This window comes from Aedes aegypti, chromosome 3 (assembly GCF_002204515.2).
Source record: "Aedes aegypti strain LVP_AGWG chromosome 3, AaegL5.0 Primary Assembly, whole genome shotgun sequence".
In the NCBI taxonomy this organism is placed as follows: Eukaryota; Metazoa; Arthropoda; class Insecta; order Diptera; family Culicidae; genus Aedes; species Aedes aegypti.
Window position 1 is genome coordinate 168,808,501 of NC_035109.1, and position 22,971 is coordinate 168,831,471.

The window sequence follows — 22,971 nt, forward strand, 5'->3', positions numbered from 1 at the left end:
TATTTCACTGACGGGTCCCGCATCAATGGATCCACTGGCAATGAAAACTCTTCCGCCTTCCGAAAACTTCAGGAACCTTGCACGGTTTACGTTGCTGAGCTGGCAGCAATCAACTTCGCATTGGGGATGATCTCAAACATGCCCGCAGACCACTTCTTCATCTTTTCGGATAGCCTCAGTTCTATTGAGGCACTTCGATCGATGAAACACGTTAAGCATGCATCTTACTTTCTTACAAAAATAAGAGAGCAGATGTGTGCACTGGTCGAAAGATCATATAAGATTACCTTTGTATGGGTCCCCTCACATTGCTTAATTTATGGCAATGAGAAGGCGGACTCTCTCGCAAAGGTGGGCGCTGAGGAAGGTGAGATTTATGATAGACAAATTTCACACGATGAATTTTTTCATTTAGTACGTCAAAGTTCTCTTCACGGTTGGCAAAGCGATTGGCTAAATGACCAACTGGGACGGTGGTTACATTCCATAATTCCTAAAGTTTCCTTGCGAGCGTGGTGGAAAGGTTTGGATGTAGGTCGAGATTTCATTCGCGTGATGTCAAGACTTATGTCCAACCATTACTCGCTAGGTACACATTTGCACAGGATTAACCTCGCGCTGAGCAATGTTTGTAATAGGTGTGGTTATGGTTATGATGACATCGATCACGTAGTTTAGAAATGCCCGGATATGGACGCCTCCAGAGCGCAACTTTTGGATACCCTTGCGGCCCGAGGTAGACAACCCTATGTTCCTGTTAGAGATGTGTTGGGCACCCGCGATCTCATTTACATGGTCGCAATTTACGATTATCTTCGCTTGTCCAGTATAAAAGTTTAATTCTCCTGTGTTCTCTTCTCCAGTTTTTTTTTACTGTGTTTTGTCCCCTGTATGTTGGATTGAGGATCCTGGCCATCCGGCAGACGAATACCGGCTAGAAATTGGTACCAACGCCACTACACGTTCATCGCGATACCACGATATACCTCCCGGATGTGCTGCAGAAAACCCTAAACCCAATCCTCACCATGTCCTTCCTTCCAAAAATTGTGACCATTAACCTCGAGTTGCCACGAGTACCCTGGCTAAATCCCATACTAATCTTAGTACAAACAAGTGAATGATTTGTAAACAATACAAAAAATGAATTTCGGCTCCGTAAAGCGTTAAACGCGATTGAGCCTCAAATAAATGAAATAGAAAAAAAAAAGCTATCGTAATGCCACCGATTTCGGTATTGACGATATGGATTATTGAAGAATTTTCGATACTGGTGTCGATAATCTGTTTTTCTTAGTGATATGCACCCAGTTTGACCATGCAAGCATTGAATGATTGTTATTTTCCTAGAAATTGTTCAGTCAGAGTAAACCAACTCACTGAACGGTTGACTTTAATTCAGTCAGAGTGGACCAAGTGCACATAGTCCATCAGAAAATCGTCCTATCAGAGTTTTGGATTATGATTTTTCATGACTACCACTTCACATAATATTGTTTGAAAGTAACACAAAAATGTGTAGAAATATTGAACCAAATTTTAAACGAGTTCAAAAATTAAAGAGCGTTATACATTAAACCCATTTTTCTCAATATATGAAAAATGTCACTTGGTCCACTCTGACTTAACGCCGACCATATGACGTCAGCAATTGAAATATACATCAATCAATTTCAATCTTTTGGTAATTATTGTTATACAAACCATTTTTTAATTCCCTACACAATTTGGATTTTAATTTTTACGATTCATTTGTACAACTGCCCTTGTATTTTTCGTGCAAGAAATATTGAAATGAATCTTGTTTACAATCTTGCGTAATTTTTTTACCTATGAATTTTAGTACATCCAAAATCTCCACCAGATGGCATCTCTTCCAGATGACACGCCAATTAAAATTTACATGTATTAGAACATATTTACCCTTTTTATCACACGGCAAACGATACCCACTCATAACCCGAGTAGCATTTACTCATCTATCGATTTCATCCCAATTTTGACCTGATGACATCAATAGTTGTGAACATTTCAAGCGTGCGCCACAATTGGGGCGAATGTAACATATTCTCTCATATTCTCGATCCTGTCTTCTATGAATAAAGGTGACAAGATGCAAGTTTCTCAACCCTTTTTCACTTCAGAACGCTAGTCAGAGAAACAATCTTGCATTATGATGTGGGAAAATTCTAGCACAGGTTTGATTTGATTTAAGACTTTTCTGCCAAAATGTTGTTTAAATATTTACACTCTTCAAAGAGTATATGATTAGTGTTCTAATGCCACATTGAAATAAAATTATCGATGTTTTTTTTTTTGGAAAATGTCACTATTTCAAGAAAAATTTAGTTACCGAAATTTAATTTTTATATTGTTCAAACTCTCCCCATGTAGGACGATAAATGGTACCGCGTAGATGAAAACTTATGGCCTTCCTTAGCCGAGTGGTTAGAGTCCACCGCTTCAAAGCAAAGGCATGCTGAATGTGTATGGGTTCGATTCCCGGTCGATCCAGGATATTTTCGTAGTGGAAATTTTCTTGACTTTCCTGGGCATAGAGTACAATCGTACCACACGATATGCGAATACGAAAATGGCAACTTTGGCAAAGAAAGCTCTCAGTTAATAACTGTGGAAGTGCTCACAAGAACACTAAGCTGAAAAGCAGGCCTTGTCCCAGTGAGGACGTAGCGCCAAGAAGAAGAAGATGAAAACTTGTGGCTTGTAGGATTTCAGCTTATTAATTCCAACACAGTGCCTTATGCCAACAATTACAGTGCAAATAAATCATAAATACAGACGGAACTGCAGTGATTAATTTCTTTTCGTCGATTTTTTTTTTTGATAAGTACATGAAATGCAGTAGATTTCCGTAACATTTCAAGATGCACCATGACGAAGAACGATGAATACTACCTAATGAATCAAAAATAGCAGTTGAAAATAGTCGTCCGGCCATGTAAATAGCTAAAGAGAAAGTCTATGACGAGAAATCGACCATTCAGTTCATTCAAATTCAATTCATTGCAGTAATGATACTGACACTGAAGACGACCATGCAGTTAAAAAGACACCGACACGTTAATGCTTCCAGTGGACGATTTGCCCTTTGAAGAAAGCACCACACTAGACAGCGGACTAGCATGCAACGCCCAGTGGCACAGCCGAAATACATTCCTAACGAAAAGTTTTCCGGACTGACGCGGGAATCGAACCCACACACCTTGACTTGATGCGGCTAAATGCTTGGTAACACTAACCGCATGGCCACGAAGCCCACAAAACAAGTTAAGGTTGAAATACGATTTGTCAAATGATACAAACTTTAGTGGAATTAAAGGATATAGTATAAAATTTGACATTCATTTATTTATAGGTATTTCACAAAACAGCTCAAAAAATTATTATCAATGGACCTATGCACGGGTTCACTATTTGACGTTTTAGCGGTGCCGTGTTATTTATGTGATCATGGAGACCAGTGAATTCGGCACCGCTCAAACGTAAAATTAATGAACTCGTGCATTGGTCCATATCACGAGTTCACTAATCTTATGTTTGAGCGGTGCCAAGTTCACTCGTTTCTATGGTCAAGTAAATAACACAACAACGCTCAAACGTTAAGGTGAAGATGAATCGAAGCCAAAATTCAAATTTTCAAGAGCATGGATCTGGAGAACCAAACATCCGTTTAAACTGAAAACTTTATCGATTGGTCACTAGCTGGTGGTGACCAATCGATTTTATTTTCAGCTCAAACGGATGTTTGTTTCTCCAGAACCGTGCTCTTGAAAATTTGAACTTTGGCTTCAATTTATCTTCACGTTAATCCATCTCTACCAGAGCTTTGGACTTGTAGCTCAGAAGATTCACGTTCTTTCAGACATGCTCTAATGGCCGTCATGCGCAAGCTGTATTAGAAGGTAAATGAAAATTCTCAGTTACTAAAAATTATAAGCATAATTTCTTTCGACATAAAAAAAAACTTTGTTTCAGGTTTTCGACTGTTTATTTCAAATATCTGTTTGATCTTAAATAACATAAGCACAGCTATTACAGATTTCGTTTCTTGTATGAAATATAATAAGCTTTCATTTCGGAAAAAGATGACCATAATGGCGTAGGTATTGGATTGATCGGAAATATGTCAATTTGGCGTTAGTAGTTTATCGCCGTAAATCATACGTTTGTTTAGGGACATATTAATGATTATATGTATGTGTTAAGGTCCATAGATACGGCCAGAGGTTAAACCTGCTGCATGAAATTTGTAGCTGAAAATTTACGCTGAACTGCTTCGCTTCCCGCGCTCGGGAAACTGCTCAAGATAGTGTCAAGTCTTGTTTTGGTGCGTTCATAACGTCCCATTCATTATGGCATCTACATATACTCGTAATCTGTTCACCGGAACGAATCCACATTTGTCCAGCCTGATCAAAACTATTGTTTGTTTCTCGTTATATTTGTATCATTAAAATGAGTTTTACATTACTTTTGGTACCATCTTTCTACCGTGCTATCATTACTTTGTCAATTGTATGAGGTAGTATTTTCGACCAGATTCCTATTCCAGTGTACACTAACTCTAGTGACAGATCACTAACAATCTGCTTTGTTACTCGTTTTCGGCATACAGGTACCTACAATATGGTTTTCGTAAAAATATTTAATGTTCTCTGTTTCATTCAGTCCATGCGCCATGTTTTTTCACCGCTGCTATCTCGTTTGGCTTTACTTAAGGGGGGGAAAGTGGGAGGATAACAGTTATCAAAATCGATCAAAATACAGAGTGAAATGCGGGTCCATAGCAATACGAGGCCAGCTCAGTGAACGAAACACAAAATTGTAGCATAAACTGCAATGATTAACGATTCGATAATCGAATGTGAAGCGATTCGGAACGGATTACTTGAGGAACCATCTACTTCTTTTAATCGTCGGTACTGAGTTCTAAATAGAGCCAAGTGTTTTTGAATTTAGTAAGCCTAGTCTTAACAATATGCAAACATTTTACGAAACTAACCCTACTTCTATAAACGGGAAAACAAAAAGACACCCACTAACAAAGATAATCACAGATGTTGTTTATAAAGAAAAAAAAATAGAGGTGGAAACATGAACAAAATGACTGTACCGTAAAACGAGGTAACTTTGATAATGCGGGTAACTTTGATAGTGCGAGACCCACAACATACTAAACGAAATAACGAAGTTTCTGTTAATCAGTTAAGCAAAACAAATGCAAAAGTAAAGAGTATTAGTATGACACTTCATGTCAAAGCTATTTTCATTGGAATCAAGTGCATTTGAGGCTTTTTATACAAATATTTAAAATTGACACAATTTTAGCATTTTTGAAACGCTTACAAACAATCTGTTTCACGATCACTATTTGATGTAGTTTTGAATAGTTGGCCACTTATCTTTGATAGCCTAGTTATCATAGAACTTGAATACGGTCTCAAATCTCTTAGCGAATAGCATTTTCACAAACTGGGACCATTTTTGTAATCTATGTCAGAGATTTCCATATAACGTTATACGCCTCGAGGTATGCAATGCCCTACAAATGTTCGTTATTCATTCAATTTTGTTCGATTCATACTCCATTATCAAAGTTACCCCAAAACAGAAAACCAACTTTCGATTATATGAAAAATTATATATCCATTCATAATAAATCTTTTGAAAATCTATTGACTGCAATCGATAGCTAGGATGCCAGTACTTGTTTTAAAAATATAAATTATTATTGTTTGAAACAGCATGCATAAATATTCAAGTTTTCTTCGAAAAAACTATCAAAGTTACCCCGTTTTACGGTATATAAAATGTTGACAGCTTTTGGAAGTGAGTAAAGTGTTTCAGCAGCATGACATCGTAAATGCAAGGTGGAACTGTTGAGAGGTGTTTATTGTATTGGTGCCAAATATGTGGAAAATGTTTGTATCTTCTCTATGATTGATTTTGCAAAATCATGAAACCGTGAGATATCAATGCAAACGAAACGACTTTCTCCTAGCCAAAAACGCATTTTCCAAAAAAGTGAAAACTGTCCTTCGCCCTTCCTACGCACTGCGGTTAAGCAATAAACGATACAACTTTAATATTAGCTCTCTGTAATTTACAGAACAAAACGCATCATTTTCACTTTTTTGAAGTAAATGAAATTTTAAAAGCTACTTATCTACGGTATATGTTCAAAACTTTGATTGCGTTGGATAATTTTCTTTTCAACAAGTTGACCAAATAAATGTGAATATCAATAGTAGTAATTTTCTGCCAACTCTGTAACACTCGAACCAACTGTGCTTAAACTTATCACTCGGACTTGGTTAAAATAAATCATCTTATTGTTATAATTATACAAACTTGATACTTAATTATACTTCATAATATGAATATAGAAGGTACATATGTTACCATCAGCAGTAGTTTTATCAATCGTCATTCCTATTTGGAAAATGGCTGAACTCGAATCTCATCCGATTCAAGTCCAAGCCTCAGCGATTCTTCGTCCATCCAGTACAGTAGATTATACATTGTTACACAACGTTAAAGTTTCAATATTTTCGAGCGTTTAATCTCAACAAAACGTAAGGAGCACTGTTTGCCTGTCTTTTCATTTTTATTCGAACGTACAGAACAATCCTGAGCTCGATTCTACCACATTTTCTTGAATCTATCACCCGGTTCAACCGCTACCAGATATCACCTCAATCAATCAGCCAGTTAAACTGACTCGTCGGGACACGTTGGATCGATAGAAAATAATATTCTCTTTCCCTGATATTGGCCACATCAACACTTCTTCCAGGAGAAGTGTATCAGCTGATGCCCGCGTTGTGCTCCTCATTGCGTCGTACAAAAAGAAGAAAGTATGCATAAATAAGGTGCAAATGGTCTTCTGCGCTGCTCTCTACACTAGTGATTACAAGTTCAAAAATGATCTGTTGCCTTAACGTCTAGTATTATCTTACAGTCTCATCATTCAAATCGTTTCATCTCGTCTCCCGTCAATACCATCTAAGGCGAATTTAGAATTCTTCCAGCACTTTGTCGATATTGACGCTATTACCAGCTTTGATAACATCTAATATTCTGTTGACGAATTCCGTAGAGTTTCCGGCAATTTTCAGCTCTAGAAAAAGAAAATCATCGTCCATGAGTGATTATTGCAAGATAAGGGTAATCTTGTATGAACTCACTTGTTGCAGAGCTGACTAGCGTTTCCATATTTTGCTTCTGATCCTCTGTGGGCTCTGAGGGAACCTGACTGCATTTGGTCACAAGTATTTGCTTCATCTGCTTGATGCCATTCATCAAACGCTCTGAAAAAAACAAATTTAATTAATTTTGGAATCGAACGATCATTCAGTCTAATTTCAACTTACTATGTTCTGTTTCCAGTCCGTATAGTTTGATCTTGTTGGCTTCGTGCTGAGCCTTCTTCTTCAAGCGGCAAGCCCTGGAAGCCAACTTGTTCTTCTCCTTCCTTGTCTTCGGTCGTGCGTTGAACGGAAGCTCGCTGACCGGAGTCATGTCGTTGATCACCCGGCCCAGTTTGTCCAACTCCTTGCCGATGCTGTGCAGCTTTTTCGGATTGGGCGTCAGATCGTTGCCGTCACCTTTGCGTGCCTTTCCACTGTGCTGTAAACGAAGGTTCTTAAGAGAATTATCAAGAAAAAATAGATTTAATTGGCATCGGATCCCCAGACAGCGCGACGGTGGCCATCAGCGTCTAGATGGGACGACGGCCATCGGATGCGAACACGTTGTGTGTGCCGGTTCAGGCTACAAACCTTTATGCCGCGTACGGAGCAATTCGGGCTGAAGACCGGATCGGTGACCTCGTTCAGGAAGTGCGGATCCTCGGTGTGGGTCTTGATGACCAGCCGCTGACCTTTCGGACCCTTGGCCTGTACGTTGTACTGCCAGAAGTATCGCTTCGCCTTGGAGCTGCTTGGACCACCGCCTGATGCTTGTCCCATATCCTCTGTGTCAGATCCCTCTGCAAATACGATGTAATTGGATTAAGAATGGAAAATTCACGATGCTCCGTTAAGGTGAAGATGAATCGAAGCCAAAGTTCAAATTTTCAAGAGCACGGATCTGGAGAACCAAACACTCGTTTGAGCTGAAAACCTAATCGATTGGTCACCACCAGCTAGTGACCAATCGATTAAGTTTTCAGCTTAATCGGATGTTTGGTTCTCCCGATCCGGGCTCCTTATGGGACACATTGATCTCGGATGGATGATCGAAAGCGACAGGCTTATTGTTTTGTAGTAACAATGACATGGTGGAAAGGAGTTCGCTCTTATCCCCATCGGCCAGTATACAAAATCGCAAGGACACCCCGCAACAGCTTTATAGAAATCCAAATCAACCATATCTCTATTCGCAATTTTTCGAAATAAACGCTGACAACGCATCTGACCATCATGTAAATATCAGCGCGATGGTTTGTGTATCACACAGATCCATCAAAAAATTGAGCAACGATTAAACACACGCTGACTGGAAGACACCGCACTTTTCCGTTCAAAGCAAGGAGAGAGTATCTAACCGATGAAGGTAAGAAAGCCGCAGCAATTTGCGACATCCATTTCCTCTGTGGTATGTAACGACGATTTTGTGATGAATAGATGAATGTCGACCGAGCAAACTTCTCGGAACCGCCAAGAGTTCGACGCATTACTAGTGTGTCGTGTACCGAAGACACGACATCAGATAGAAACAGTAATTTAAAAAAAAACCAAGGGTTCCATCGCATATCAGCAATGCTACGACGAACACTTGAATAGCGCTGAGAGCACAGGCATGGAGGTTCAAGGAAGCGGCAGAAATGACTACGTCGGAATGTTGGACAATAGTAACCAACCACTTTGAGCGGAGCTCACGAGAAGAAGACGTCGTACAATTATTGGAGTAGGCTTGATGCTCTGTCATGGATTAAACCAAGTTGAGCGATCGTTACGTGGAATCGGTTGTTGGGCGCCTGTGAACCAGAAGAGCAGTAACGAGCTATCGGTTTTGGGAGATTTTTCGTCGGAGAAGGATAGTTTTACCGCTGGATAGATCGCGAAGTATAACCGGCAGATGAATGTAGGTGCAACTGAGCCGAAATTTACCCCACACCAGAATCGCGGACCAATTGGAAAGTTCTTCGACCTCAAGGCAAATAATGCGCTCTTTTGCATGTTAAACTTTCGGCTTCGGAAGAAACCCAAAATGAAATTACACTAAGTTTATTTTTTCATGAAGTGCGTTGCGTAAAAATTGATTATTTTCAGCACCCGCCCTGCTGAGCCCCATAGCCTTCCTAATCTCATACCAAATATACACAAAAAATCTTAAAAACTTACCGTCACCGCTGGAAAAGTCCTCGTAATGATCGCTGTCGTCAGAATATCCTTCATCGTGCGAAAAGTCCGGCGCCTCCGGACTGAGAACGCTTCCGGTGCTAAGCGACGAAGTCGATCCAGCTTCCGCCAAGCTTCCGGTGGACAGCAAATGGGGCCGTGGCTCCCGACGTTGCCACATCAATACGTCCATTCCCATGTGGGTCGGTGCCGAAGAGGACAGCCGTGACATGGTACCACCGCTCGTGCCGCCACCACTGCCAGCACCACCAATGCCCGAGTGACTAGAACCGGCTTGGGCATGCATGTGATGCAGCATCCTACGTCCGCTGAAACTGCCCGGGCTCAGGGAAGCACCACTCATCAGCACGGAAGAGTTTCCAGGCACCGATTGTCCAAGCATCATTCCACTCCTGTCAGCCGTATTCGTCATCAGCAGCTGCTGCAATGTGGAGTACTTCGGGTTGTACTGCACCTGGCCAACGTTGCCAGTGTTTCTGCTGAAATTGTTGTTCGTCACATTTTGATTCTTAGTCTTGTCAGTATGGTCCATCTTCAGCAAACGATTGTTGTTATTCATAGCATTCATTTGTAGCTGCTGATGGAGCCGGTTTTGGAGTGGAGGGGTTTGCGCTTGAGAATACCCCAGCGAAGGACTGGAACTGTGGCTACCAGGAGAGAAAGTTGCAGGCGAACTGATGTTGGTATTGGTAGCGTAAGGAGAAGTTGAAATTCGAGTTTGTTCATCGTAGAGTTCGCCCATATTTGGAACGTGTAAGTCGTTAGTTTGTTGCATGTTGGTTCCAATCATCATTATCATGTTGTTGTTAGCATTTGAATTTGGATTGGACCGAAGAATTTGCTGTGGTAAACTAGGTGAGAGATGTATTGCACTGCCACTGCCACTGTCGGCGCTGAGGTTCGGCGATGGTTGACTCAGAGGAGGATTCAACAGCATCAAGTCCTCATGCAGTAGATCATGGGCAAAGATATCGCCTAGCGTTGGATCACCAATGAGCTCGTCCTTATCGAGCTGATAGATATCGTCTTCATCCATGTGAAATTGACCTTGCTGACCAAGTGCGTTTGCCGCGGAAGAGACCGTTGACGAGGGTGAGATAATCTGTCCGAATGAATCCACATTCCATGTTTCCGGGTTTGCAAACCCGTTGATGTTAATTGTGCCAATTTGGATTCCTTCACCTACGAGACCAGCGTCCGTAATATTCTGAAGAGTAAAAATTGTGTCCACTGGAGTCGAAGCACTAAGATTGGAATTGGCGGATGTGGTTATAAAGCTGATATCCTGCAGCATATGGGGTGACTGAGATTGGTCGATTTCGATGAAGTAGTCTGTCGGATCGGTAATCATCCGTTGGTTTGCATGCCGAGAAGGAATGGGTACGGAAGCCGTGGTCAGGATCGGATTGTTACTCAGTGCGTCCATCATGGATGTGCTGCTGGAGGACGGACTGGGAGAAACGGACTCTAGTTTGATGGTGCTGCTACTGCTCACGCTGGACTGATCATAAAACTCCGATATGGTGGAGAAGCCAACATTAGTGCCTTGAGCGTTTCCGATACCGCTCATATCCAGGTTTATGAAACGGGAGCTGCACCGACAACCGTTCTATGGTTCAATAATCGATTCTGAAAAGATAATAAGAGTAATAAAAAATCATATTAGATATATTGTAATATTTGTAGAAGAATAGTTTTTGGAAGATTGTTTAAGAAGGGACGCCTTCTACCTTTCCTTAGCATTACGTCCTCAACAGGACAAAGTCTGCTTCTCAGTTCTCAAAGTTACCCCCTTTTACCCAGGGAAGACAAGGAAATTTCCATTACGAAAAGATCCTGGACCAACCGGGTATCGAGCCCAGACACCTTGGCTTTGTTTAGTAGCCGCGGACTTTACCAGTATGCTAAAGGAAACCCAAAAATACCAAAAACATTCAAAGAATGTCTTGAGTTCAGTATCTGTTTGTCTGTGGAATGACTACCTTTTCAGATGCCGTCAACGCCAATTGCCCACTTCAAATAGTATCAAAAATTTTATTTCGAATATCGTTCTACCATTATTACATAAGCCTGTCACACTAAGCATTAAGAGCTCAACATGGATAAGTAGATTCTCAAAATCATCTCTGCAGCGGTAGTGGTGGTAGAACTCGGCCAACCGGCCGCACCGCGTAAAAGTAAACGATAAATTCCTGCCATAATACACAGTAGTGGAGCACACGCGAACAAAAGCCTTGAACTTCAGCTTCACATACGGGAGGTAGGTTACCTACATTGTCTAGGCAATGTAAGTGGAAAGTGACTGAGCGGGATTGTTTTGGTATAGGAAGTAGCCAAGCCGTGCTCTAAACTATGATGATGATTGGTGCACGTTGTGTAATCAGTAGTGTGCCGATGTAGGGGTATTTAAAAGAACACGCGCCTCCATCAAACTCACAGCTATGCAAGTTTGTTTCCCATCGTTGTTGAGCGCTGCTGGTCGTTACTATTTATTTACATTCCCAACGAGCGCGTGGTGGATTTGCTTTGTTTGGTGGGATCGGAATCGCAAGGAAACTTTACGGATGAGTTCGGTCTTGATTTCGTGCCAATTTGTCTGCATGAGTAGTTAAACTTATTTTTTTTAAGACTCTAGTTATTTGTAGTTTTCAAATGTTAACCCTCTCATTTTCACAACTTTGATCAACTAAATAGGTATATCTAGAACAAAAAAGAATTTCTATGAAAAGTAATTAACCTAATATTGCATTAAGACATATTTTGTCTATGGAATAGTAATAGTCATACCTGCACTAAACTTCAGAATACTCGTGAATATAGTCTCGAGATCTACAATCATAATCTATGAACCATTGAAAATCTTTGCAGATCCAAAAAAAAACAAAGCATGTTGCTTTGATTTTGTTGTTGTATTGTTGTGTTGTATTTAAGAGATGCTCTGAAACATCCAAGAACTTTCAGTAATAAGATTTACATACGTGGGCAACATAGTGGACGACAATTGATGCAGTACGTGATCTTTGTAATTCAATGAAACAAGCTAACTTAAACAGAGTTCATTGAGTAAAAATGTACGTGAACTGTCTGAATTATCCAAGAATTTCTTGAAATGTTGGTTGGGGCTGAAATAATTTGATACATATTAAAGAATTTTGAATTTGTTACTTGTTCATATATGTTTAAAAAACTTAACTCTTGGTGAATATAACAGAAGTTCCTATTCATACAAGAACTACCGGAAACATGTGCCATAAGATCTACCTGCAGAATAACTGACACGCTGTACACGTCAAGTAAAATCTCGTTATTTAGCTAGATGAATGGTTGAGTTCAACGGGCGCCCTTCTTCATCAAATAATTTCCTGGAATGTCATAAGATCTTCGTGGGTAATAAGTAACTTATTGATGAATTACACTGCGGAACATTTCTTTGACTCAAGCACCAACATATTTATTACATAATCTTGGGTTGCTGAATCTTTTGATGTTGTCTAGAATATCATAGCATGTCTAGTGTTTGCGATCTTGGCCGTTGAAAATGCATAATATAACAACTTGAGTCTACTTGCATGCAAGTTTACCAGCTTGTATGACGATTTGTTTGTGTTCAAGAATACTTATTAATAAATTTTATATTTTTGATGAACAAAAGTTATTTGATGATGCTTTAGAAAAGTTTTGTATCTTGCCATATAAAAGAAACGTAAATTTTTCATTTTATTTTGTTTTCTGGCTATAGCGGTCATGCGACTCAAAGCTAAAGGGAGTCTATAGAAGCAAATGATGGAAACGAATAGGTGCATAGGCGTCGCACCTATTCGTTTCCATCATTTGCTTCTATAGACTCCCTTTAGCTTTGAGTCGCATAACCGCTATAGCCAGAAAACAAAATAAAATGAAAACAATCACGGTCGATACCTTCTCCTACGTAAATTTTTCATATTGAAACGGCAGGCATGTTGAAAAAATTGATTGAATCGAAATTTAATTGTGCAATTTAAGGTGAAGATGAATCAAAGCCAAACCTCAATTTTTTAAGAGCACAAATCCGGAGAACCGAACATCCGTTTGAGCTGAAAACTTAATCGATTGATCACCACCAGCTGGTGACCAATCGATTAAGTTTTCAGCTCAAACGAATGTTTGGTTCCCCAGATTCGAATTTGAGGTGAAAATTTGGGGTTTGGCTTCGATTTATCTTCACCTTAAACCAAGCTATATCCTACATGAAAGTCAGAGTTGCTCGCTGTCACTATCAACGCTTAAAATTTGCTGATATGTACAGGCCGACTGCGATACATTTCGGATCAATCTATATCACATCAACATCATGCTGTCTACTCCATCACCAGTGCATTGATGGCGATAGACTATGGATATCACTGATGGGTTAAGTTTAGCCTTAAATTAGGCATATAAAATGGCAATTAATCAGTACGATATTTTTGATAGTGCTGCAGACAGATTGAAACTACTTGTTGATCATTGAAAAACATTAAAAGCATGGATAATTACCACGTGATCACTCATTCTGCAGCGATTATGATCTAGGGTGCGAAGTCGCATCTCTACTGTTGGTTGTCAAATCAAAGTGATATTGATAGCTCGCAAGTGATATTGACAGTTTTAGAGCATCAGCCATCAGTTGATATGATCAACTATTTTCTCCCTTTTCAGGAGGAGAAAATTTTTCGATTTTTTGATGTTCATTTCATGTTTCAAACTGGTTGACTTTCAAGCTTGAAATACTTTCCTGGACGTTGTTTTTGAGTTTATTTGGATTAAGCTGAGTATAATTTTTAATTTCCTTATTTCTATAATTTTACGGTAAGATACTTTAATAACACTATATATGATATATTACTATATATTGGGTATTTGGGAGGGGTAGCCTAAGGGATTTAATTGAACTCTTGACTGGATGAAAGTGCGTGGGGTCGCCAGCCTTTTGTCATGAGAAAACAGCCTTAGTGTTGTCTTCCAAAGGTCTTCAAAGATATTAACTAGCCCTGCTACAACAAACCATCAGGTAGGTAGATCATACCATCCCGGTATGATTCTGCAGCCATAGGTAATCCTTGCGCTGATGGTGGCTAAATAATAATCATCATCATCATCATCATCAGCCATCAGTTGATATGATTGATATTAAGCAACTCTGCATAAAAGTTTAAGCCCTTTTCTGCATACTTCGTAAACTAGATCACTAAACACTAAACTCAAACAAAACCAGTATTTTATACAACTTTGGAGGTTGACTTCACAAATCAAGATAGAGTTCAATAGAACAACTGTTCGTAGACAACTCAGAAATTTGTGAGTTATTTATCATCAATGCTACGAGTATACTCCATTGGAGAGTGTTTAGTTCCGTAACTGCTTAGGAAGGTTTAACGAATTTAACTGCGTATCTCAATGAACACTCCAACAATTATTTTTGCTGAATAAGAGGGGAAAAAATATTTCAACTGCATAAACTATTATTTAGCTAGTAATGTTGCTTGAGACAACCGAAATTTCAAGTCACCCAAGATTATCCAGACTTTCATACATAGCCAACGATACCCTCCTTCCTGGCCAACGAAAAACAACTTCAAAATCAACCGGTTTACTACAAAGGTTTAAATTTTTAAATTTCATGTCTTCATTACATTCATGTCAGAAGTCCAACTAAAATTCAGACTTCTGAAGATCTTATCCATCATTTGAAAGTTTTATCAACACTACGCAGTGGATCTTGCGAGGAATCAGCCAAAAACCTGATCTGAAACTCAAAAGGTTTTTTATTTAAGTTATATTGAAATAGATTTATGCAAGAATTCTTCGAAGAATTTACAACGAAATCGGTGCATTTTGCTTCAAGTCATTCGCATCGATCACCCATCATTCATCACGATAGATTGGTACTGTGGTAAAGTGCGTGGCTCTCAATCAGAAGGTACAAATCTTGCTCTTCCATATTTTGTTTTTTTTTTTTTCATTTTATCGGGTTGACTGACAGAAATATAAATAGATTCGAAATGGATGCGCGAATCATGATTTTCGAGCATGCGATGCATGATTTCGAGCACTCAGCTGCAACTTGTGTCGCATTACGACAATCTGACTCATGATATCGTGAGTCCAAATCATGGTGTATTTTCATAATATGGAAACACACTGGAATCATGATATCCGGGTGCATAATCATGATTTTGGATTCTGATTTTACCCGTGTAGAAGAATTCTAGAACAGAAAAAAAATACGATGAGCAATGTATAAAGAAACATCTTGACGATATCCCAATATTGACAGTAATCCTAAAACAATCCTTGAAGGAATTTTGAGTGTAATTCCTAAAGAAAATCAAAAGGAAATACAGTCGCCTCTCCACATCTCGATATCGAAGGGACCATCGAGATAGGGAGAGATCGAGACAAAGAACATTAATTTTATGAACACTAGATTGAAAATCACTCCGTTACTAAGAAAATAATAAACAAACAAACTTCATTTCGAGTTTCCAAATTATTCTGAATTGCTTAAATCTGGTCTAGTAACCTTTGATAATGTTCATATCGACATATAGAGAGAAAATTGGGAACATAAAATCAACAGGAACACATCGAGATATGGAGATATCGAGATAAGGAGGATATCGAGATATGGAGAGAGAAATCGTATGCAGAATGAAGGGACCGAAGCAATCATCGACATATGGAGAGATATCGAGATGTAGAACATCGAGATGTGGAGAGTCGACTGTACTTGGAGGAAAATGTTGAGAAATTGAACATATCATTGGTGGAATTCTTAGAAAAATACATACAGGAAAGCAATGTTACTATAGAATTCATGAACTTATGTTTTGTGTTGTATATTGTATATAATAAACAGAATCGGAAGAAAAACTTAAATCAAATCCTAAGGAAATCTATCAATCAAATTTTTGAACTTTTTAAAATACGGAGTTTTTCAAACCGTTAAAGGACATGCTTCTTAGAAAAAAATAACCAAGAAGGTTTTTAACTCCATTTTGCTAACTGTCCATGAAAAAGAAAAATATGTGTCCTTCATAGTTCAAAGTGTCATGCTAAAATGGTCCAGAAATTGTGTATAGGATGGTTAAGTTTCTCGGATGACAAGTAAACATTTTGCTGGAGTTCAGTAATTATGTTTACTGGTTTGCGGAAACTTTCTAATCGACTGCTGGTTATCAATCATTTGTCATACTACTGAAAATAAGTAAATTTGACTGTGTTGACAAGTATCCAGCAAGTCAGATTGCTGAATTCCAGTAAAAAAAAATCAGAAGTGCTGTACATCAAGACAAAGATGTATTGCTAAATTGGTTTAGCAAACGAAATTGCTGGAAGACAAATTCAAAATTTGGTGAGTAAAGTTCGACCATCTAAAACAGCATCCATTTATTACATCACGCTAAAATGGAAGTTTTAGAGCTCCGTAACACTTTTTGTATGATTATTTTTTAATAAATTTGTATGAGTCGTAATGCTTGAGCCTACCTTTTTCAAGCGTTACTTAGTTTGTGGACCTACGAGAAGTTGGATTCAAAAAAATATTCAAATTCGAAAGGATGTGATTTTAAAGCTGCTTCATTACAGACCTAAATTGAGACAATTTAACGTTCAGAGGGAACCCCTCCATAAAATGCATCTAGAGGACCACCACCAATTCTCCCTGGAATTTATCCAGTGGTTTTTGAAGCATGCATAGAGGAATTTCTCCAGAATTTGCTACAGAGATTTATCCACTTTTTTATAATTTTCTCCAAAGAGTTCGACAGGAGTTCTACCAAGAAATCTTCACAATTTTGTGCTACATTTTTTAAAGAAGCTCGTGTATGATTCGTTCCAGGAAACCTAACAAGAATTCTTCCAGGAGTTCCAACGTTGATTTTTGCAGTTTTTTAGGGATTGTTCCAGGAAACCTACAAGGAGCTATGATAGATATTGGTAAAAATTCGAGTATGGATGCATCATTAAGTTCCTCCAGCAATTTCTATGAAAATATATCCATCATTTTATACTGATCTTCAGGATTAAGTGCAGCAAATGTTGCAATGAATTAACGGAGGGGGTGGGTTTCAAATTCGTTGAAAATAAATGGAGCTCTTAAGCTACTATGTGAAGAGAAGATTGAACTTCGAACAAATCATTTAGTAAAACAAAATTGCATAGAGCTGATATAATAAAGTGGTATGATTACTGATCGGTTACCTACATTCATTTCTTATATCTAGGTGTTCTGTGTTATTTGACAACACTATCATCCTAATTTGGTAAAACAAATTTAGGATTTAATTAACATTTTGTTAACAACATATTACATTTCATTTGCCGTAGCAGTTCAGTTTTTTTACAGGTGAGTTGATTTCACCTGCTTATAAGAAAAAAAAAACGTTTTTAAATATACTTAACCTAACTTAACCTAAACATATAACGCATTAATCGTGGCAATAGAAGATTGTAACGATTTTTGCCTGAAATTATTAATGATTGTATTTGACATTTGTTCCAATGTTTCAACATTGGATATTCTATGTAACTCATTGGTACTATACCAGGGAGAAAGCCTCAGAATCATTTTCAAAATATTATTTTGAATTCTCTGCAGAGCTTTCTTCCTGGTATTACAACAGCTAGTCCATATTGGTACAGCATACAACATGGCTGGCCTGAAAATTTGTTTGAATATCAACAGCTTGTTCTTAAGACAAAGTTTTGATTTTCTATTAATAAGGGGATAGAGACATTTTACATATTTATTACATTTGGCTTGAATGCCCTCAATGTGATTTTTGAAAGTTAAATTCTTATCTAGCATGAGCCCTAGATACTTAACTTCATCTGACCAATTTATTGGAACCCCTCTCATCGTGACAACATGTCTACTTGAAGGTTTCAAATAAAGAGCTTTTGGTTTATGTGGGAATATTATTAGTTGAGTTTTGGAAGCATTAGGAGAAATCTTCCATTTTTGCAAGTATGAAGAAAAAATATCCAAACTTTTTTGCAATCGACTACAGATGACACGCAGGCTTCGTCCTTTGGCGGAGAGGCCTGTGTCATCCGCAAACAAAGATTTTTGACATCCCTGAGGTAACTCAGGTAAGTCAGATGTGAAAATATTGTATAATATTGGTCCCAAAATGCTGCCTTGGGGAACACCAGCTCTAACAGGAAGTCTTTCAGATCTGAAGTTCTGATAATTAACCTGAAGTGTACGATTTGACAAATAACTTTGAATTATTCTAACAATGTATGTTGGAAAATTAAAGTTTTTAATTTTACAATCAAACCTTCATGCCAAACACTGTCGAATGCTTTTTCTATGTCTAGAAGAGCAAGACCAGTAGAATAGTTTTCAGATTTGTTGGAACGGATCAAATTTGTTACACGTAAAAGTTGATGAGTGGTCGAATGTCCATGGCGGAATCCGAACTGTTCATTGGCAAAAATTGAATTTTCGTTGATGTGGGCCATCATTCTGTTCAAAATAACCTTTTCAAAAAGTTTACTGATGGAGGAAAGCAAACTGATTGGACGATAGCTAGAAGCTTCTGCAGGATTTTTGTCTGGTTTTAAAATTGGAACAACCTTAGCATTTTTCCATTTGTCAGGAAAATATGCTAATTGAAAACATTTGTTAAATATATCAACTAAAAATGATAAGCTACTTTCTGGAAGTTTCTTGATGAGGATGTAGAAAATTCCATCATCGCCAGGAGCTTTCATGTTTTTGAATTTTTTAATAATAGTTCTCACTTCTTCCAAATCAGTCTCCCAGGCATTTTCGAAAACGTTCTCTTGATTGAGAATATTTTCGAACTCCTGAGTAACTTCATTTTCAATTGGACTAGTAAGTCCTAAATTAAAATTGTGCGCACTTTCAAACTGCATAGCAAGTTTTTGAGCTTTTTCGCAATTAGTTAGTAATAATTTGTTTTCCTCTTTCAATGCCGGTATTGGCTTCTGAGGTTTTTTCAAGATTTTCGATAATTTCCAAAAGGGCTTAGAGCCAGCGTCCAATTGAGAAATTTTATTTTCAAAATTTTTGTTTCTTAATTGAGCAAAACGTGTCTTGATTTCTTTCTGCAAATCCTGCCATATAATTTTCGTAGCAGGATCGCGAGTGCGTTGAAATTGCCTTCTCCTCACGTTTTTAAGACGGATCAAGAGTTTAAGATCATCGTCTATAATCACGGATTCAAATTTTACTTCACATTTTGGAATTGCAATGCTCCGGGCTTCAACAATGGAATTTGTTAAAGATTCAAGAGCATTGTCAATATCAAGTTTAGTTTCTAAAGAAATGTTAACATCAAGATTAGAGTCAACATACGTTTTATATATATTCCAGTCGGCTCGTAAATAATTGAAAGTGGAGCTGATAGGATTGAGAATCACTTCTTGGGATATTTGAAATGTAACAGGGACATGATCAGAATCAAAATCAGCATGAGTAATCAGTTGGCTACAAAGATGACTAGAGTCGGTTAAGACCAAATCAATCGTAGATGGATTTCTAGAAGAGGAAAAACATGTGGGGCTATCAGGGTATTGAATTGAGAAATATCCTGAAGAGCACTCATCAAATAAAATTCTGCCGTTGGAATTACTTTGAGAATTATTCCATGACCGATGTTTGGCATTAAAGTCACCAATGACAAAAAATTTTGACTTATTGCGAGTCAATTTACGCAAGTCAGTTTGGAGCAAATTAACTTGCTGCCCAGAGCATTGAAAAGGCAAATAGGCAGCTATGAAAGTATATTTACCAAACTGTGTTTCAACAGAAACACCTAAAGTTTCAAAAACTTTAGTTTCAAATGATGAAAACAGTTGATGTTTTATACGCCTATGAATGATGATTGCAACTCCCCCACATGCCCCATCAAGTCGATCATTACGATAAACAAAAAAGTTAGGATCTCTTTTGAGTTTAGATCCAGGTTTTAAATACGTTTCGGTAATAACTGCTATATGCACGTTATTAACCGTAAGAAAATTAAACAGCTCGTCCTCTTTACCATTCAGAGAACGAGCATTCCAATTTAAAATATTTAAATTATTATTTGGATCCATTAGAAAAACGTAATCCAATAACAATTTGATTTGTAAATTTTACACCTACTTGGACTGCTTCAGTCATAGTGGTGGCTTTGAACATTGCATCAATCATTAGATTCAATTGTTCAGTTAGAAAATTAAAATCAGAGGCAGACATGTCATGCGATTTCCCATTGGAATTTCCGGTAGACGAAGAAGCGGAGTTACCTGTGGCGGTAGGGTTTTTTCCATTTGATTTGAAACAAGTTGAATGGGTACCCATGGATCGAACAGGGGAGGAGTTCGAATTTCCTGCTACGATATCGGCAAAGGATTTACCGTGGGTAGATACATTCGGAATAGAAAGATTCGAACGGCTACCCGACGGATTAAAATTAGTTTGTGAATGAGCATGATTATGATCTTCCTGATGGGTATGATTCATGATCAAGCGATCGTTAACTGAAAAATATTCTACAATATCTATTTTCTTATAACTGTAATACCTATGTTGTAACATTATGCGATGCCTCATGCCCTTTCGCATAACAGTCCACAAGCAAACGGAAAAACTTCTTCTAGCGGAAAATGTAGGCACATCCATTCTCGTCAGTCGATGCAAGACAAGAATAAGTGAAAAAAAATGTCAAGGAAGCTTTGCACGGTCGCCTACTCACTAAATATATTGTCGCCGATTTATTTTTAGCCTTCTGTTTGAATGTGGGGCAAAAGTATGGGACATAACATCCCCATTGTTGTGAGTAAATACGCCCACGGTACGGTTAATGAGGCAAATGACGACGACGATGGTAGGGCGGGATAGTATCCGAATGTGAAAGGTCGAGTTACCGGGAAAGTAGATTTGGATCATTTTTTTTTTTTGGGCGTAAAATTTACTAATAAAGTTGTTATTGGATAACTATAGCGGACGAGTCGTTGATTTTGTTTAACAGCTAATAACATTGCAATAATCAATAATCAATGCATAAATGCAGCAGTTATTACTGAAACTTAGTTGAAACCGGGAACCAAACTTAAAACAGATACAAACTTTTTTGTTTATTAAAATGATCGACTGCATGGAGCATGTAGGGGGGGTTGCTATCATCATTCATGGGCGTGTGAAACATCAACTTTTTTCGTCATTTGAAACAAAAGAGTTTGAAACTTTGGATGTTTCTGTTGAAACACAGCATGAAAAATATATTTTCAAAGCTGCCTATTTGCCTTTTCAGTGCACTGGACAGCAAGTAAATTCGCATCGGACTGACTTGCGAAAATTGACTCGCAATAAGTCAATTTTTTTTTCATTGGTGACTTTAATGCCAAACATCGATTATGGAATAATTCGCAAAGTAATTCCAAAGGCAGAATTTTATTTGATGAGTGCTCGTTAGGATATTTCTCAATTCAATACCCTGATATTCCTACTTATTTTTATTTATTTATTTTCGTCAACCGACGTAGACTAGTACATTTTACATATACATATTTTTGTTTTATTTCTTAATACTAAAATTTTCTCTTTTTCTCAACTAGAAACCCTTCTACGATTGATTTAGTCTTAACCGACTCTAGTTACCTTTGTAGACAACTGGTTACTCAAGCTGATGCTGATAATGTCCAGCGGTAACATTCATAATATCCCATGAAGCGATTCTCAACCCTATCAGCTCCACTTTTAATTGTTTTCGAGCCAACTGGAATATATATGAAACATATATCGATAGTAATCTTGATGTTAACATTTATTTGCAAACAAAACTTCATATTGACGATGCTCTTGAAACTTTAACAAATTCCATTGTGAGGGGGGCAAGCAAGGGACATTGCAATACCTAAATGTGAAGTAAAATTTGAATTCGTGATTGTAGACGACAATCTTCAACTCTTGATCCGTCCTAAAAACGTAAGGAGAAGCCAATTTCAACGCACTCGTAATCCTGCTATGAAACTGATTTGGCAGGATCTACAAAAAGAAATTTAAAAACATGCTAGTCAATCGAAAAACAACAATATTGAAAAATAAATTACCCAATTGGACGAGAGCCACGTTCTTAGCCGTTTTGAATATGATCTAAAATTTTGAACAAACCTCAGAAACCAATACCGGAATTGAAAGAGGAAAACCAATTAAAATAAACTAATTGTGAAAACGCTCAAAAACATGCTATGCTGTGCGCGCTGCACAAGGTTAATACAGGAGTTACTCAGAATTTTGAAAGCTTTCTCAATCAAGAGAAGGTTTTTGAAAATTCCTGGAAGTCTGATTTGGAAGAAGTGAGAGCTATTATTAAGAAAATAAAAAAAAAATGAAAGCCCCTGATTATGGATGATGGAATTTTCTACATTCTCATCAAGAAACTTCCAGAAAGTAGCTTATCATTTTTAGTTTATATATTTAACAAATGGAATTAAACAATTTCAGTTGGCATATTTTCCTGACAAATGGAAAATGCTAAGGTTGTACCAATTTTAAAACCGGACAAAATTCCTGTAGAAGCTTCTTGCTATCGTCCAATCAGCTTGCTTT

The 22,971-nt window shown here is 38.0% G+C and overlaps 1 protein-coding gene across 3 annotated transcripts in view; it reads right to left on the minus strand.

Annotated features, from left to right (window-relative positions):
- Positions 1–4,018: 4,018 nt before the first annotated feature.
- The window catches only part of LOC5571582 (protein CREBRF homolog), a 72,521-nt gene continuing 53,568 nt past the window's right edge, over positions 4,019–22,971 (minus strand). Inside the window, exons 2-6 of one of the 3 annotated variants that reach the window (XM_001659741.2) lie at positions 9,369–11,015; positions 7,803–8,011; positions 7,395–7,650; positions 7,209–7,331; positions 4,019–7,141 (exon numbers count right to left, since the gene is read on the minus strand). In XM_001659741.2, the coding sequence (XP_001659791.1) occupies positions 7,038–7,141; positions 7,209–7,331; positions 7,395–7,650; positions 7,803–8,011; positions 9,369–10,956 (2,280 nt within the window). In that variant the 5' untranslated portion in view covers positions 10,957–11,015 and the 3' untranslated portion in view covers positions 4,019–7,037. Of the gene's footprint in view, positions 7,142–7,208; positions 7,332–7,394; positions 7,666–7,802; positions 8,012–9,368; positions 11,016–22,971 lie in introns of all 3 variants that reach the window. The other 2 variants (XM_021851752.1, XM_021851753.1) reach the window with 2 other exon arrangements.